Source organism: Chiloscyllium plagiosum, unplaced genomic scaffold (assembly GCF_037043375.1).
Source record: "Chiloscyllium plagiosum isolate Xiang-an unplaced genomic scaffold, Cpla_swu_hap1 HiC_scaffold_10, whole genome shotgun sequence".
NCBI lineage: Eukaryota > Metazoa > Chordata > Chondrichthyes > Orectolobiformes > Hemiscylliidae > Chiloscyllium > Chiloscyllium plagiosum.
This window is the reverse complement of record NW_028270148.1, coordinates 40,913,763-40,930,406: the sequence shown is the minus strand read 5'-3', so window position 1 is coordinate 40,930,406 and position 16,644 is coordinate 40,913,763. Positions and strand designations below refer to the sequence as shown.

At 40.5% G+C, this 16,644-nt stretch overlaps 1 protein-coding gene across 9 annotated transcripts in view; it reads left to right on the top strand.

Annotated features, from left to right (window-relative positions):
- mta3 (metastasis associated 1 family, member 3) overlaps positions 1 to 16,644 on the top strand; it is a 300,725-nt gene that overhangs the window by 41,585 nt on the left and 242,496 nt on the right. For all 9 annotated transcript variants that reach the window (XM_087991291.1, XM_087991288.1, XM_087991287.1 and 6 more), the window contains one exon: positions 7,848 to 7,974. In XM_087991291.1, coding sequence (XP_087847417.1) covers positions 7,848 to 7,974 — 127 coding nt within the window. Of the gene's footprint in view, positions 1 to 7,847; positions 7,975 to 16,644 lie in introns of those variants that run through there.

The window sequence follows — 16,644 nt, the reverse complement described above, 5'->3', positions numbered from 1 at the left end:
TACCTGTAGCCTGACTTGGTTTGTCCCAGAGATTGTACTCTGTGGCAGTCTGGAATATAAAACTCTGTCAGTTTAATTTAAATTATTACCTTTATTTACCAAAGGCATCAATGTTACACTATAACATAGATACCTACAAGCCAGGCTTGAGCTCTTACCCCTAGGAGCCCTCTCAGGCTACTCTCCTTATTGTTGGAAACAAGCTAATACAGAAATTGGTATTAAAATTACAAAAATGCCACATCCACTTAATCAGCAATACAATGGCAAAAGTTTGCAGAGGAAGAGAAACTCATTGCCATGTCTGAGTAGGCATGACTATTAAGCTATATGCACATCAAAGTGGGACACCCTTGATCCAGCCAAGCTAGATGGTCAATTGGCTAGTACATTTTAACGAGAGTCTGGTCTAAATTATGTGGAAAAGGTCATGAGGTAATTTTGCTCAGCTAACATGTCCAATATCATTGTCTTACAAAATGACTCTTTCTTTTAAAATCATCTTCGCTTCCCAAAATGCAAATTAAATTCATAATATTCCTGGATCTTGGGGTCCAGTGAACAACACACAAACATTAAATTCATGACAAGGTAGTGTTCGCTCAAATCAGACCATAAATCGTAAAATTTTCCACCAGCTTTTGTCAGGTCTCTGTCTCTCTCTGTGTCCCTTGAAACCTTCAGTCAGGGAATGTAATTTACAGAAGAAAGTTTTCTCTCTCTCACTCTCACAAGTTCCTTACTATTCCACTTTCAACCTTTGTTTTTCTAGCCTGTAAGGGTAATGAGACATTCCCAGTCCAGGACAGTCAAGATGAGGGAACTGAGCTTCATAAATTCAAATCTGCTCAGTGTGGTATACATGAAAATGTATCAGGATTTTTCTATTGCGTGATTATTCTACTCAGCTAATTAAATTACAAGTTCTTTTCATATTCAGTATGAGTTTTGTTAAGAGTCTTTGGTATAATCTAGTAATTTAGTAATTCTACATTCTACTGTGAAATATGCGCCTCTGGCGTGAAAAGTAAGTACTGCCACACATTCCACAAGTGAACAAATGTTATCAACTTATTTACACCGATCCATTGATGCTAAGAACAGATGTCTCCACTTCCTTTGAACAAGCACTTTCCTGCATTCTCTGCAGCAAATGTATCACATTTAAAACTATACGCTTTCTCACCTGCCAAATTCTTCTCAACTCCAATGAACGTAATCCTAACCAATTCAACTTCTCGTCATATGTCCATCTCACCATCCAGGAATCAGTCTGATAAACTTTCGCTGTACTCCCTTGGCAAGAACATCTCTCCTTAGATAAGGAGACCAAAACTGCACACAGATTCCAGATGTGGTTTGACCAACGCCGAATATAATTGCAGCAAAACATCCCTTTTTCTGTACTCAAATCCTCTTGCTATGAAGGACAACATATTATTTGCCTTCTTTACTGCCTGCTGCACCTGTATGCCTACCTTCAACTTGTGTATGTGGACACAGAGGTCTCATTACATATTCCCCTGTTGCGATTTATAGACATTCGAATAACAATCTGCCTTCCTGTTTTTGTGCCCAAAATGGATAACCTTACATTTTTCCACATTGTACTGCATCTGCCATGTCTTTGCTCATTCACCAAGCCTGGTACAATCACTCTTAAGAATCTCTACGTTCTCCTCACAGCACATAGAACATAGAACATTACAGCGCAGTACAGGCCCTTCGGCCCTCGATGTTGCACCAACCTGTCATACCAATCTGAAGCCCATCTAGCCTACACTATTCCACGTACGTCCATATGCTTGTCCAATGACGACTTAAATGTACTTAAAGTTGGCGAATCTACTACCGTTGCAGGCAAAGCATTCCATACCCTTACTACTCTCTGACTAAAGAAACTACCTCTGACATCTGTCATATATCTATCACCCCTCAATTTAAAGCTATTCCCCTCATGCTCGCCGTCACCATTCTTAGAGAAAGGCTCTCCCTGTCCACCCTATCTAACCCTCTGATTATCTTATATGTCCCTGTTAAGTCACTTCTCAACTTTCTTCTCTCCAGCAAAAACAGCCTCAAGTCCTTCAGCCTTTCCTCGTAAGACGTTCCCTCCATACCAGGCAACACCCTAGTAAATCTCCTCTGCACCCTTTCCAAAGCTTCCACATCCTTCTTATAATGCGGTGACCAGAACTGTAAACAATACTCCAAGTGTGGCCGCACCAGAGTTTTGAACAGCTGTAGCATAACCTCACGGTTCCGGAACTCAATCCCTCTATTAATAAAAGCTAAAACACTGTATGCCTTCTTAACAACCCTGTCAACCCGTGTGGCAACTTTCAAGGATCTGTGTACCTGGACACCAAGATCTCTCTGCTGATCTACACTACCAAGAACCTTACCATTAGCCCAGTATTTTGCATTCCGGTTACTCCAACCAAAGTGATTCACCTCAGACTTGTCCGCATTAAACTCCATTTGCCACCTCTCAGCCTAGCTCTGCAGCTTATCTATGTCTCTCTGTAACTTACAATATTCGTCGTCACTATCCACAATTCCACCGACCTTAGTGTCGTCTGCAAATTTACTAACCCACCCTTCTACGCCCACGCCCTCATCGTTTATAAAAATGACAAACAGCAGTGGACCCAACACCGACCCTTGTGGTACACCACTGGTAACTGGACTCCAGGATGAACATTTCCCATCAACCAGCACCCTCTGTCTTCTTTCAGCCAAGCCAATTTCTGATCCAAACTGCTATATCTCCTACAATCCCATTCCTCCGTATTTTGTACAATAGCCTCCTGTAGGGAACCTTATTGAATGCCTTGCTGAAATTCATTTACACCACATCAACCGGTTTACTCTCATCTACCTGTTTGGTCACCTTCTCAAAGAACTCAATAAGGTTTGTGAGGCCCGACCTACCCTTCACAAAATCGTGCTGACCATCCCTAATCAAATAATTCTTTTCTAGATGAATATAAATTCTATCTCTTAACGTTTTCCAACACTTTACCAACAACTGAAGTAAGGCTCACTGGTCTATAATTACCAGGATTGTCTCTACTCCCCTTCTTGAACAGGGGAATCACATTTGCTATCCTACAGTCTCCTGGCACGATTCTTGTATTGTTGAAACTTTATTGCTGGAACAGCACAGCAGGTCAGGCAGCATCCAGGGAACAGGAGATTCGACGTTTCGGGCACAGGCCCTTCTTCAGGAATTTGTAGAGAGAGGCAGAGAGCTTCTTCAAGGAAGGCATCCTTGTAAGAGGATTCGCAGTAGGTTGAAATCTTCGAGGAGAAAGTGAGGTCTGCAGATGCTGGAGATCAAAGTTGAAACTTTATTGCTGGAACAGCACAGCAGGTCAGGCAGCATCCAGGGAACAGGAGATTCGACGTTTCGGGCACAGGCCCTTCTTCAGGAATCTACTATTCTTGTAGACAATGACAATTTAATGATCAATGCTAAAGGCTCGGCAATCTCCTCCCTGGCTTCCCAGAGGATCCTAGGATAAATCCCATCCGGCCCAGGGGACTTATCTATTTTCACACTCTGCAGGATTTCTAATACCTCTTCCTTGTGAACCTCAATCACAGCTAGTCTAGTAGCCTGTATCTCAGTATTCTCCTCAACAACATAGTCGTTTTCTAGAGTGAATACTGTCGAAAACTATTCATTTAGTGCTTCCCCGTCTCCTCTGACTCCACTTCCCACTACTATCCTTGATTGGCCCTAATCTTACTCCCACCCAGTTTTGTGTCATCTACACATTTGGAGATATTTTGTTTAGTTCCCTCATCTAAATCATTAATCTGTATATTGTGAATTGTTGGGGTCTGAATACTGATCCCTGTGGTTTCTCACTATCCATTGCTTGTCGTTTGGAAAAAGACCCATTTATTCGTACTTTGTTTCCTATCTGCCAGCCGGTTTTCTATCCATTTTAATACACTATCTATAATCCCTATAATCTATAAACCTTACATGATAATCTCTTATGTGAGGCTTGTCGAATGCCTTCTGAAAGTCCGCCTCAGTTGCTCTCTCAGTTACACCCTTGAAGAATTGCAGTAAATTTGTCAAACTTGATTCACTTTTCATAAATCCATACTGACTGTTCAATCCTGCCACTGTTTTCAAAGTGCTCTGCTAATGGATCATTGACTCTAGCATTTTACTTGCTACTAATGTCAGGCAGACTGGTCTGTAAGTCCCAGTTTTCTCTCTGCCTGCCTTTTTAAATAGAGGGGTTTCATTAGCTATCTTACAGTCTGTATAAACGGTACCAGAATCTCTAGAATCTTGGAAGATGACTACCGATGCTTCCACTATTTCTGGAGCCTCATCCCTAAGTACTCTGGGATGTAGATTTTTACTTTGGGGATTCATCGGCCTTTGGTCCCATCAATTTTCCTAACACTATTTCCCTATTAATATTGTTTTCCTTAAATTCCTCCCTGTCACTAAACTCTGTGTTACCCAACATTTCTGGTATGTTATTGATGCTCTTCTTTTGTGACCACAACCGAAGTATGTACTTATTTGGTCAACCATTTTTTGTCCCCTTTATAAATTCCCCTCTTTTTGACTGTAAGGCATCTAAATTTTCCTTCAATTTTTTTTTCTTTTCAAATATCGTCAGAAACTTTTAGAGTTAGTGTTTATGTTCCCCACAAGCCTACTCTCATACTGTATTTTCCCTTACTTAATGAATAATTTTCTTTTGTCTTAGTTGTTGAATTCTAAACTGCTCCCTCTTCTCAGGATTGGTTTCTTTTTTCTGGCTAATTTATGTACTTCTTCCTGGATCTAATATCTATCTCTAATTTCTATTGTAAGGCATGGTTTGGTCACCTTTCCATCTTTAGATTTGTGCCAGCCAAAAGTGAACAGTTGTTGCAGTTCACTCAAACACTTGTTGATTTTTTTTGCCATGCCTTTCCACTGCGATCCCTTTTAAATAATAATCCTAATTTGTCATTGTGAACTCATGTATCATACCATCAGAGTTGTCTCTATTTAGATTCAGGACCCTGGTCTGAGCATCAACTATATCACTGTGCATCTTGATGAAGAATTTTATCATATGATGCTCGCTCATCCCGCAGGGGCCTTCCACAGCTAGAATGACAATTATTCCTTTCTCCATTACATAATACTCAGTCTATAAAGGCCTTTTCTCCAGTTGGTTCCGAAAAGTATTTGTCCAGAAAACCCATATACACTCCAGGAATTCCTTCTCAACAGTATTATTACGAATTTGACTTCTCCAATCCATATGCAGATTGACGTCCCCTGTAATTACTGATGTTCCTTTTTTCATGTGTCTTTAATTTCCTCTTTAATGCCATTCTGAACATCACCCAAGTGTTTGGCGTTCTACATACAATACTATTTTATTTTGCTGCCTGATGTTTCTCAGCTCTACATTCTATATTATTGGAGCTAATATCCTTCCTAATATTGAGTTAGTTTCCTCCTTAACCGGAAATGCAACTCCTCCATCTTTTCCTTTTTGTCTATCCTTCTTAAATACTAAACGCTCGTGAATGTTTAGTTCCTACTTCTGGTCATCTTTCAGCCATGTCTCCATAATCCTGATTATATCAGACCTCTTTTCATCTATTTGTGTGATTAATTCAAACTCAGAGAGCCTCAGGGCTTGTCTTTTTAACATTACTTGTCCCATTCCCATTATTTTTCACAGTGCCTCAGTTTGATCCTAATCCTTGATTTCTCTGCCTCTCACTTTTCTTATTTTCCTTTTTTTGCCTTGATGGTCCTGTCCATGATTCCAATTTCTCTGACTTCTTGTGTAGATTTCCAGTCCCCACCATTTTAGTTTAAAGCCTTCTCAACGACTCCAGCAATTCTTCCCTTTGGACATCCTCCTGTTCAGTTTGTACTTGTTCCATCTCCTCCAGAAGTGACCCAATGCCTCAGTAATCTGAAACCATTCCCTTCACCCCATCTTTTCAGTCAAATATTTATTTGATATAACCTGCTGTTTATACTCTGACAAGTATGTGGCACTGATGATATTCCTGAGATCAGTACCTTAGAGATCCTACTTGTTAACTTACTTCCTAACTCCCTATTTTGTGCTTGTAGGAGTTCACGCTTTTTTTTTAAACTATGTCACTCGTGCCACTGTATACCACTGTTACTGGCTGTTCACCCTCCCCCTCCAGAATGCCCGGTAGCTGCTCTGAGATATCTTCACCCTAGCAATAGGGAGGCAACTTATAATCCTGGAGTCTTGGTCTGAGCACAGAAATAAGACCATAAGACCCATTCAGGAGTCCTCCATAGTGTACGTAGCCACAGGCACACCTCCAAAACCTAGCCTTCCAGGTGCTGCAGCTGGATTCATTACCTGCACATTTACTAATCACAGGCACTGGAAATGTACCCAATTTCCTACTTAGAGTAGGAAACCAGTACAGCTTTGAACTCTTATGCCATGATAGACTCCTTTTGAAATATACCTTTTGGAAGATTCTTAATATCAAACTATCAATTAATCTAGGGCTCTAATTTCCTGTTGATCCTTACTATAGAATATTGGCCTTATAAACTCTAAAGCACAAAGCACCTCTTCCACTTTGCACCAAGTTCCCACTATGCTCCAGGTTTCCAGATACACCTATTCACGCTGGCTGTGCCTCACTCAAAATGTTCTCTTTCCCAACTGCTCATGCGTCAAGTTTACTAATATGATATTGATTTTCTCATGGGAATTGAAGGATCCAATTGAAGAAGCTGATATGTTACAATGTTGAAAGTGCAGTCTTAAGTGAATTTGCTGAATGTTTTTCCAGGGGAGGTTATAGAATAAAGTTGGGATGGAGGATGTTTGTGGAGAATGATATAGGGTAGTGATAAAAAATGCTATCATCTCTGACTATCTTGGTGGAAGTAACAAGACCATATGAAATGGCAGGATCACATGAAGTGACAAGGTCAAGGGAGAATTTCTATGGAGAGGTATTCATGGAGTTTTTTGAAGCACATTATGCTTGTAATCTTGATGTACAATTTATTTGATGTTTCAGTCTCAAAGGTGCACTGTCACAAATGTTGTTTATCTCACTGGTAAAGCTTTGATTCAGCTCATTTCTTGCCTGTGTGATTTCCACACTAAGCTATTGTAATGGTCCCCTGATGGCCCCAAGACTCTTCAAGAAGGTCACATGCCATATCATTTTTAAGTTTCATTTAGCTCTCAGATAGTTTTGTATTTGTGCAAAACATTATATTGCAGAAAAAGTACAAAATCCGTGCAGTGAAAAGAAACAAATGTTTCAATGATAAATTTCAGAAGACCCTACAGAAGATCTTAGGTTCTGATTTTTATCAGCTGTTGCCAGCTGGCCATTCTGGTAAAATGTGGAACCAGTTATTGTTTCCTTAAAATAGTGTAGTTTAAAACCAGAGTTAATGATTATTTACTGAAATCAGAATTGCTGTGGTGTACAATAGGTTCAGGCAAGTGTATTGTACTTTTGCCACATTTTCCCAATCCCTTGGGTCATTTTGTGCCCCCAGTATTCTCAAGGATCCATTTCACGATCTATCTGTACGTGTGATAATTGCCTATTGTGTTACACGCCTCACTGAGTGATGTTCAGTTTACGAATATGCTTTTGAAACATCAAGGATATATTTCAGCTCAGTGAGGACAAATGCAGAAAAGGAATTTGTGTGCTTGCACTGCAAATTTGTGTGGTGTATTGGTTGAAGACATAACTTTCCATGTGGGGGTAAAAAAAACTTTTAACTGCTCTAAGCCTCCCCAAGAAAGTTAATATATTTTGTATTTTATCCTGTGCAGAAGAAATGGAGGAAGAACTGGAAACGCCAAGTATTTTAGATTTGACAGAAAAACAAAGACATCAGCTTAAACACCGAGAGATATTTCTATCTCGCCAGTATGAGTCCCTTCCGGCCACACACATAAGGTACGAAATTGCATTTCAGTTGAAGAAATTAATTTGTGCTAAATCCTATCTTGTGGATTATGCATAGAGATGAACATCTTTGGATACAAATCATTCAGCTCCTTTTATTCTAAAGTGTTGTAGTTGAGTGTTCAGTTATTTTATTTGTCCAGTTAAATTTGCCATTAGAAACTGATTGTGTTATGTAATCACTGATACTTGTTGTCTTGACTGTCTTTCGTGAGCACTTCTCATATGTGTTTCATTTCAAAGGAGTTGCACTGCTTTATATTCGGTTGTGGCAGCTGCAGTAGTCGTAGACTAGCTTCTCCCAGGACTTGAAGTTGATGTGAAAGCTTCTAAGTGAGTTCTTAAGAGTGCTCTTATAATCCTTCCTTTGACCACTATGAGAGCACCCAGAGCAGGATCTCCACTGAAGATATTCTTTGGTAAAAGAGTGTATCAGGCATCTAGGGAGTATGACAGGCCCCACCATCATTGTCTCGATATAGTATAGATGTTTGGCAAGTCATCGCATGTGAGAAGTCACATGACACCAATAGGTTTATTTAAAATCAAGCACTTTGAGCACTGCACCTTCGTCAGGTCAAATGACTTCACCTGATGAGGGACCAGCACACCAAAGGCTTGTGATTTTAGATAAACCTGTTGGACAGTAACGGTTTTGGGTGACTTCTGATTTTGTCCTCCCCAGTCCAACACTGCCAGTATCACATCATGATCACATGTGAGCACTTCAGTGTCCAGTGTTTTGTCCTGACAACTAATCATCAGAAGCTTCAGAAGGCAACTCAAGTGAAAGTGGTTGAGCTGCTTGGTATGAGTTTGGTACACAGTTCAAGTGTCCGATTCAGAGACTAATGTGGGTAGAGCCCTTTGCTGTATAGATTTTCAACATGATAGGTATATGTACTGTTCTATCCCAGACTGGTGTTTGAAATCTGGCCTTGTTTTGACAATATTTGCATTTTTTTTTGTTGTAAGTATAGATATGTTGAGGAGAATGTGCTGTTGAGGTAAATTAACTTATCCACTACTGACAGCATGTGGTCATGGTATATGACCAGGCTTGTGTTCTGGGTGGAGCTTCCCTGGAACAAGCTAGTGCATTACTTCATTCTCCTTTGCGCTGATTGTGAGATTGAAATTGATGCATTCAATCAAGAATCAATTCATGCGTCGTTGTGTCTTCAACTCTGAACTAGCAGCCAGTGTGGGCTTTGGCAAACAGGTAATCACTGTGATTACATTGAATCATCACTGATGTAATCTTAACTCCTCAAGACGATTGTTTTATTGAAATAGATATTTTTAAAATTAAGGTGTTGTTTAAACTAGAGCCAGGGAGCATTGATTAATTGAATGGAATTTTACTTGCAATGGGTAGCAGAGTTCTTTTTTGTGACCTTAAGTTTGCAGAGGATTGAACATGGCTTAATTATTCCAATGCTTACCGAGAGTTATCAGATGGTTTTGATAACAGATGAGCTGAGATTGGGAAATCTTAGAGACAGAAGTAAGCAGTCTTAATTGTATGACATGTATTTGGCAGTTCATCTCTGCATCAAATAAAATCAAGGTTGTGATCATATGGTTTAGCCACAGGCATTTCCAGAGAGAGAAATTAAGTCAGTGGCTTGGTTACAGTGCTTGTGGCAAGAAACAAAGAGCGTGCTTTCAGTCTTCCTAATATTTAATTGAATGCAAGTTCTACTGATCAGGGGCTAGACGCCAGGTAAGTAATGTGACAACTTGGACATAGTGGTTCAGAGAGATAGTGGTGACGTAGAGCTGTGTTGTCAGCATGCATGCTGTCAATTTAAGTGGTTTCATACTACGTTATTCTGGGCAAAGTTAAAAATCTCACAACACCAGGTTATAGTCCAACAGGTTTATTTGGAAGCACTAGCTTTCGAGGCACTGTCTGTTCACCACCTGTTGCTTCCAAATCGAAATCTAGTGCCTCCAAATAAACCAGTTGGACTATAGCCTAGTGTTGTGTGATTTTTAACTTTGTCCACGCCAGTCCAACACCAGCACCTCCAAATTATGTTATTGTGGGATACTGTAAGTACTGAAGTTTCCCAAAGGACATTTGTTTTGATAAATGGGTGGTCAGGTATTTTGGCTACATGATGCTCAACTTATGTGAGACCAAAGAAAGACCCATGTGAGATGGCAGAGATAATGTGTAGGCTGTCTGTGGTTGGGACTGAATAGATATAAATAGAACAAAACATGTGAAATCTGACCCAGCTGCATGACATTTAACAAAGATTGGAACAGAATGGAGTGATTAACTGCATTAAAGTTTGCAGACAGGTCGAAAAGTAATGAAGACATAGTTTATCTTTACCATTGAGTAAGAGATTATTTATGACTTTGTCAGGGCCTTGTTGGTACTGTGGCAGAAGAAATATGGCTAGGGGAAATTCAGACATGACATTCTAGGATAGATGCGAGTGATTCGGAAGTTGACAGCATGTTCAAGGATTTTGTAAGGTAAAAGGATACTGGAAATGGGGTTCCTTATTTGCAACATGAGGGAGGGAATTGAGATTTTATTTTCCCCCGAAAAGGCGATGACAGGGGATTTCAAGGCAAGGAGGACCACATCTAATCAAACTCTAAACAATATCAGCAGAGAAACAAATCATTTAATCCATACTGGTGTTTATGTTCTACATGAAGTGTATTTAGCTCTTATTTCCTCTTCCCTCCCTAATCTTCAAACCCACCACCATGCATGCAGCAGTCCTTCAGTTTGCTGCTTCAATGTTATCTGTTTACTCACTCTATGTAGCAACGAATTCTACATTCTTACTAATCTGTTTGAACCCCTCTAGTTTGAATTCTGCCTTTGCCGTTATACCAAAATTACAGATGTTAGATTCATACCTTGTGCCAGTGACAAAGGAAAGCTATCCCTCTTTGACCCTTTCACTGTCTCTTGCACTCCTTGATGTAATTGACTATCCAATTCTCTTCTGAATAGCTTCTGTTTGTTATTGTCCAACTGGATGTAAATGTACTAATTTAGTTGCATTTTAATTTAGCTAACAGAATAATTTGCAATAGTTTCTCTCCCACCACTCCACCATTACCTTTCTGTTATACTTGTTGCTTGTCAGCCATCATTCAAAAAAACAATGTCAGTTTGTCCATATATGCTGACAGCAATGATCTCCATCACCTCATGACCTTGCTTGACTCCTATCTCCTTATTCTGGACTCCTACTAAAATGGAAATTGTTTCTCAACATCCCAGCTGATTGACGCTCTTCATAATATTGAAGGCTGCTACCATGTCTCCTCCTAGTGTTGCATTTCTGAGTAAAAGTAGGTCAGTCTGATGAACATTTTCTGTTACTTGCACTACCTTAATTTTGGTAGAAGTTTCTTAAATCCTTTTGCACTTTCTCTAATACTTCAGATTCTTTTTGTATTGTGGAAGGCAGAACTGCATGTAGTCATTCAAGTTTGATCCAAGTGAAGTATAAATTTTATATTGCTTGCTTACTTTGTCTTTATGCTTCTAAAAATCAGCACTTTGCTTGCACTCTTTATGACTGTAACAAATTGTATTGCCATGGGAGCAGTGCATTTCTTTCTGCAAGTCCATATTTAATTTCTTCCTTTCAAGGATTATGGCCGAGGTATTTCTCCTCCAGATTAGAGCGCCTCACAATCTTAAATTGTATTTGTTATTTATCTGCTCGATTTGCAAACTTCTGTGTTTACCTTTTACTTTGATCTAATTCTTGTCTTCTCATTATTAGCTACAGCAATTATAGTCCTGCAGTTCTGAAATGAATGTTGTATGTGAACAGCAGTGGCTTCAGAACAATTCTTACTGGCTTTGCCGTCCGTTTTCTACTAGAATGAGTGAGGTCCGTTAATTTCTCCTGCATTATCCATTTACCATCATATTTCAACTCATTCTCAAACTAGCCTCTGGCTCCACATTTCCGTATGTATTGTGTTTTTTTAATATCCCACCTTATTTGAAGGCCTTCTGAAATATGTGTGTGTGTTGGTTTATATATGAACAAAAGCAGTGGGAGTACGAGGCAGCTCTTCAGCCCTGTTAAGCCTTATCTGCCATTTTGTGAAACCATGGATGATCTACTACTTCAACACTGATTTCCTTCACTAACCCTGTATCCGTTGATGTTCTTAATATGTAAAAATCTATTAATCTCATTTTTTGGACATACTCAACAAGTGAGTTTCCTTGGCATTCAAAATTTGTGAGAAGATTTGTAGCTCGGGTGCTCGTTGTTGTGGTTCTGTTCGCTGAGCTGGGAATTTGTGTTGCAGACGTTTTGTCCCCTGTCTAGGTGACATCCTCAGTGCTTGGGAGCCTCCTGTGAAGCGCTTCTGTGATCTTTCCTCCGCCATTTGTAGTGGTTTGAATCTGCTGCTTCCGGTTGTCAGTTCCAGCTGTCCGCTGCAGTGGTCGGTATATTGAGTCCAGGTCGATGTGCTTATTGATTGAATCTTTGGATGAGTGCCATGCCTCTAGGAATTCCCTGGCTGTACTCTGTTTGACTTGTCCTATACTCGTACTGTTGTCCCAGTCGAATTCATGTTGCTTGTCATCTGCGTGTGTGGCTACTAAGGGTTGAATGAACACCAACTAGCCACGAAACGACACGACCAGCTATCCTTAGTAGCCACACAGCAGATGACAAGCAACATGAATTTGACTGGGGCAACACTACTATTATAGGACAAGCCAAACAGAGAACAGCCAAGGAATTCCTAGAGGCTTGGCACTCATCCACAGATTCAATCAATAAGCACATCGACCTGGACCCATTATACCGACCACTGCAGCGGACAGCTGGAACTGACAACCGGAAGCGGCAGGTACAAATCACTAAAAATGCCAGAGGAAAGATCACAGAAGCGCTTCACAGGAGGCTGCCAAGCACTGAGGATGTCACCTAGACAGGGGACAAAACGTCTGCAACACAAATTCCCAGCTCGGCGAACAGATTTTTGGCATTGCTCTGGCCTATTATTTGTTAGGTCTTTCACTAATTCACTAAGGCAGCAGTCTTGCTTTTTGAAATCTGTTGAATCTGTTGCATACTTGTCTTTAGAATGTTTCCTTACTGCAGCTATTAAGTAATTACATTACATTTACGTTTACATTACGTTACAGTGTGGAAACAGGCCCTTCGGCCCAACAAGTCCACACCGACCCGCCGAAGCGCAACCCACCCATACCCCTACATTTACCCCTTACCTAACACTACGGGCAATTTAGCATGGCCTCTTCACCTGACCTGCACATCTTTGGACTGTGAGAGGAAACTGGAGCACCCGGAGGAAACCCACACAGGCACGGGGAGAACGTGCAAACTCCACACAGTCAGTCCCCTGAGTTGGGAATTGAACCCGGGTCTCTGGCGCTGGGAGGCAGCAGTGCTAACCACTGTGCCACCGTGCCGCCCAAGGTTATTAGTTCAAGGTTTATAGGATTGCTTTATTTTTAAAGATATGAATTGCATTTGATGATGATGTCGATGTTAGCTCGTCTTGTTTTTTAAACTATCTGATGGCATAATCCATCTGAATCTAGATGGGACTTAACTGACCTCTCAACTTGTCTTTTAACTGTAACTTTATCAAGTTGCTTTCTCACTGCATATCTTAACCCCATTTCCGAGTAGACATGATCCTGTGGAGTGAAACTCCTTTTGCGGATGTAAACAGAAAATTTAGCTTGGCAATTGCCATATTATACTCGCACATGTCTTTGTTAATAATGCATATGAGAACTTCACTAGATATTTTTCTTGCCAATTTGTTACTTGTTTCAATCCCCTTTCCTCAAATCCATGTTGATTACCCTTTCTTAATAAATACTTTATCCATCAATTCTTTAATTGAGAATTTTAGTGTAATTAGTATACCTATGTGTCTACTGTGATGTTTCTTGACCTCCTTTACATAGGAATCATGTCAACTCTGAAGTAATACTCAAACAAAAGTTACAACTTGCAAGGGTTCACCATTATTTTAAACCTATTATATCGCTAATTTTCTGAGTTCTGTTGAAAGGTCATTGACCTGAGAAGGTTAACTGCTGCTTTTCTCTCTAGATGTTGACATGCCCATTTAGTAGTTTTTTTATTATTAATTGTCCTTTTGTCTTTGGCAGTTGTCAGAGCTGGTAATTCTGTGAATTATATGTGAAATCGAAAAAGTCCACACTTTTGTGTAATGCACTTCTTCATAACGCAGTTCTAAATACTGCCATATGCATTTAAATCGTGCAGATGTTGAACCTGCTATTTCTGATGAGATAGAGTCATACAGATGTACAGCATGGAAACAGACCCTTTGTTCCAACCCGTCCATGCTGATCAGATATCCCAACCCAATCTAGTCCCACCTGCCAGCATCCAGCCCATATCCCTCATATACCCATCCAAATGTCTTTTAAATGTTGCAATTGTACCAGCCTCCACCACTTCCTCTGGCAGCTCATTCCATGCCCGTACCACCCTTTGTGTGAAAAAGTTGCCCCTTAGGTCTCTTTTATATCTTTCCCCTCTCATCCTAAACCTATGCCCTCTAGTTCTGGACTCCACAACCCCCGGGGAAAAGACTTTATCTATTTACCCTATCCATGCCCCTAATAATTTTGTAAACCTCTATAAGGTCACCCCTCAGCCTCCGACGCTCCAGGGAAAGCAGCCCCAGCCTGTTCAGCCTCTCCCTATAGTTCAAATCCTCCAACCCTGGCAACATCCTTGTAAATCTTTTCTGAATCCTTTCATGTTTCACAACATCTTTCTGATAGGAAGGAGACCAGCATTGCACGTTTTATTCCAACAGTGGCCTAACCAATGTCCTGTACAGCCGCAACATGACCTCCCTACTCCTGTACTCAATGCACTGACAATAAACAAAAGCATACCAAACACCTTCTTCAGTATCCTATCTACCTGCGACTCCACTTTCAAGGAGCTATGAACCTGCATTCCGAGGTCTCTTTGTTCAGCAACACATACTAGGACCTTACCATTAAGTGTATACGTCCTGCTAAGATTTGCTTTCTCAAAATGCAGCACCTCACATTTATCTGAATTAAACTCCATCTGCCATTTCTCAGCCCATTGGCCCATCTGGTCAAGATCCTACTGCAATTTGAGGTAACCCTCTTCGCTGTCCACTACGCCTCCAATTTTGGTATCATCTGCAAACTTACTAACTGTACCTCTTATGCTCACATCCAAATAATTTATGTAAATGACAAAAAGTAGAGAACCAGCACCGATTCTTGTGGCACTCCACTGGTCACAGGCCTCCAGTCTGAAAAACTACCTTCCACCACCACCCTCTTGCTTCTACCTTTGAGCCAGTTCTATATCCAAATGGCGAGTTCTCCCTATATTCTGTGAGATCTAACCTTGCTAATCAGTCTCCCATGGGGAACCTTGTTGAACGCCTGACTGAAATCCATATAGATCACATCTATCGCTCTGCCCTCATTAATCCTCTTTATTACTTCCTCAAAAAACTCAATCAAGTTTGTGAGACATGATTTCCCACCCACAATCCATGTTGACTATCCCTAATCAGTCCATGCCTTTCCAAATACATGCCCATCCTGTTCCTCAGGATTCCCTCCAACAACTTGCCCACCATCGACGTCAGGCTCACTGGTATTTAGTTCCCTGGCTTGTCCTTACCACCCTTTTTAAACAGTGACACCACGTTAGCCAACCTCCAGTCTTCTGGCACCACATCTGTGACTCGATGATACAAGTATCTCAGCAAGAGGCCCAGCAATCACTTCTCTAGCTTCCCATAGAATTCTAGGGTACACCTGATCAGGTCCTGGGGATTTTTCCACCTTTATGCGTTTCAAGATATCCAGCACTTCCTCCTCTGTAATTTGGACATTTTGCAAGGTGTCACCATCTATTTCCCTACAGTCTATACCTTCCATATCCTTTTCCACAGTAAATACTGATGCAAAATACTTGTTTAGTATCTCCCCCATTTTCTGCGGCTCCACACAAAGGCCGCCTTGCTGATCTTTGAGGGGCCCTATTTATGCTTTTGTCCTTAACATATTTGTTAAAACCCTTTGGATTCTCCTTAATTCTGTTTGCCAAAGCTATCTCATGTCCCGTTTTTGCCCTCCTGATTTCCCTCTTAAGTATACTCCTACTTCCTTTATACTCTTCTAAGAATTCATTCTAAGGATAAATTGCCATTGAATGTTTCTTCTGAACTTACATTGCAGTTAAAGATACAATATGGGAAACCTCTTCATTAAATTGACAGGATAAAGTAAAGATCAAATGAAAATTTAAGCTGTGGAAGTCTGTAATCAAAGTAGTGTGACTGCCTTCCAACTTTTTTATCCTGCATACACTGTCCGTTTGACAACAGAAAGGTTCCACATTCTGTTGCTTGCGCATAAGTATGTAGTCAGGCTTGTGAGAATATTGGGGACTTCCTTTTCCAATTTGACTCGCTGTACAAATTCCATTTGTCTAAAAGTGCAAGATCAGTAGAGCTGCTTAAGTATGTTAGAAGGGGGAAAGTTGGGGATGTTTGCTTGCACAAGTCTTTCGGTTTCTTGAAAATTTTTGAAAAATTTGTTATCTGCTTGTAGGATGATGATTCGAGCTTTTTTATGAA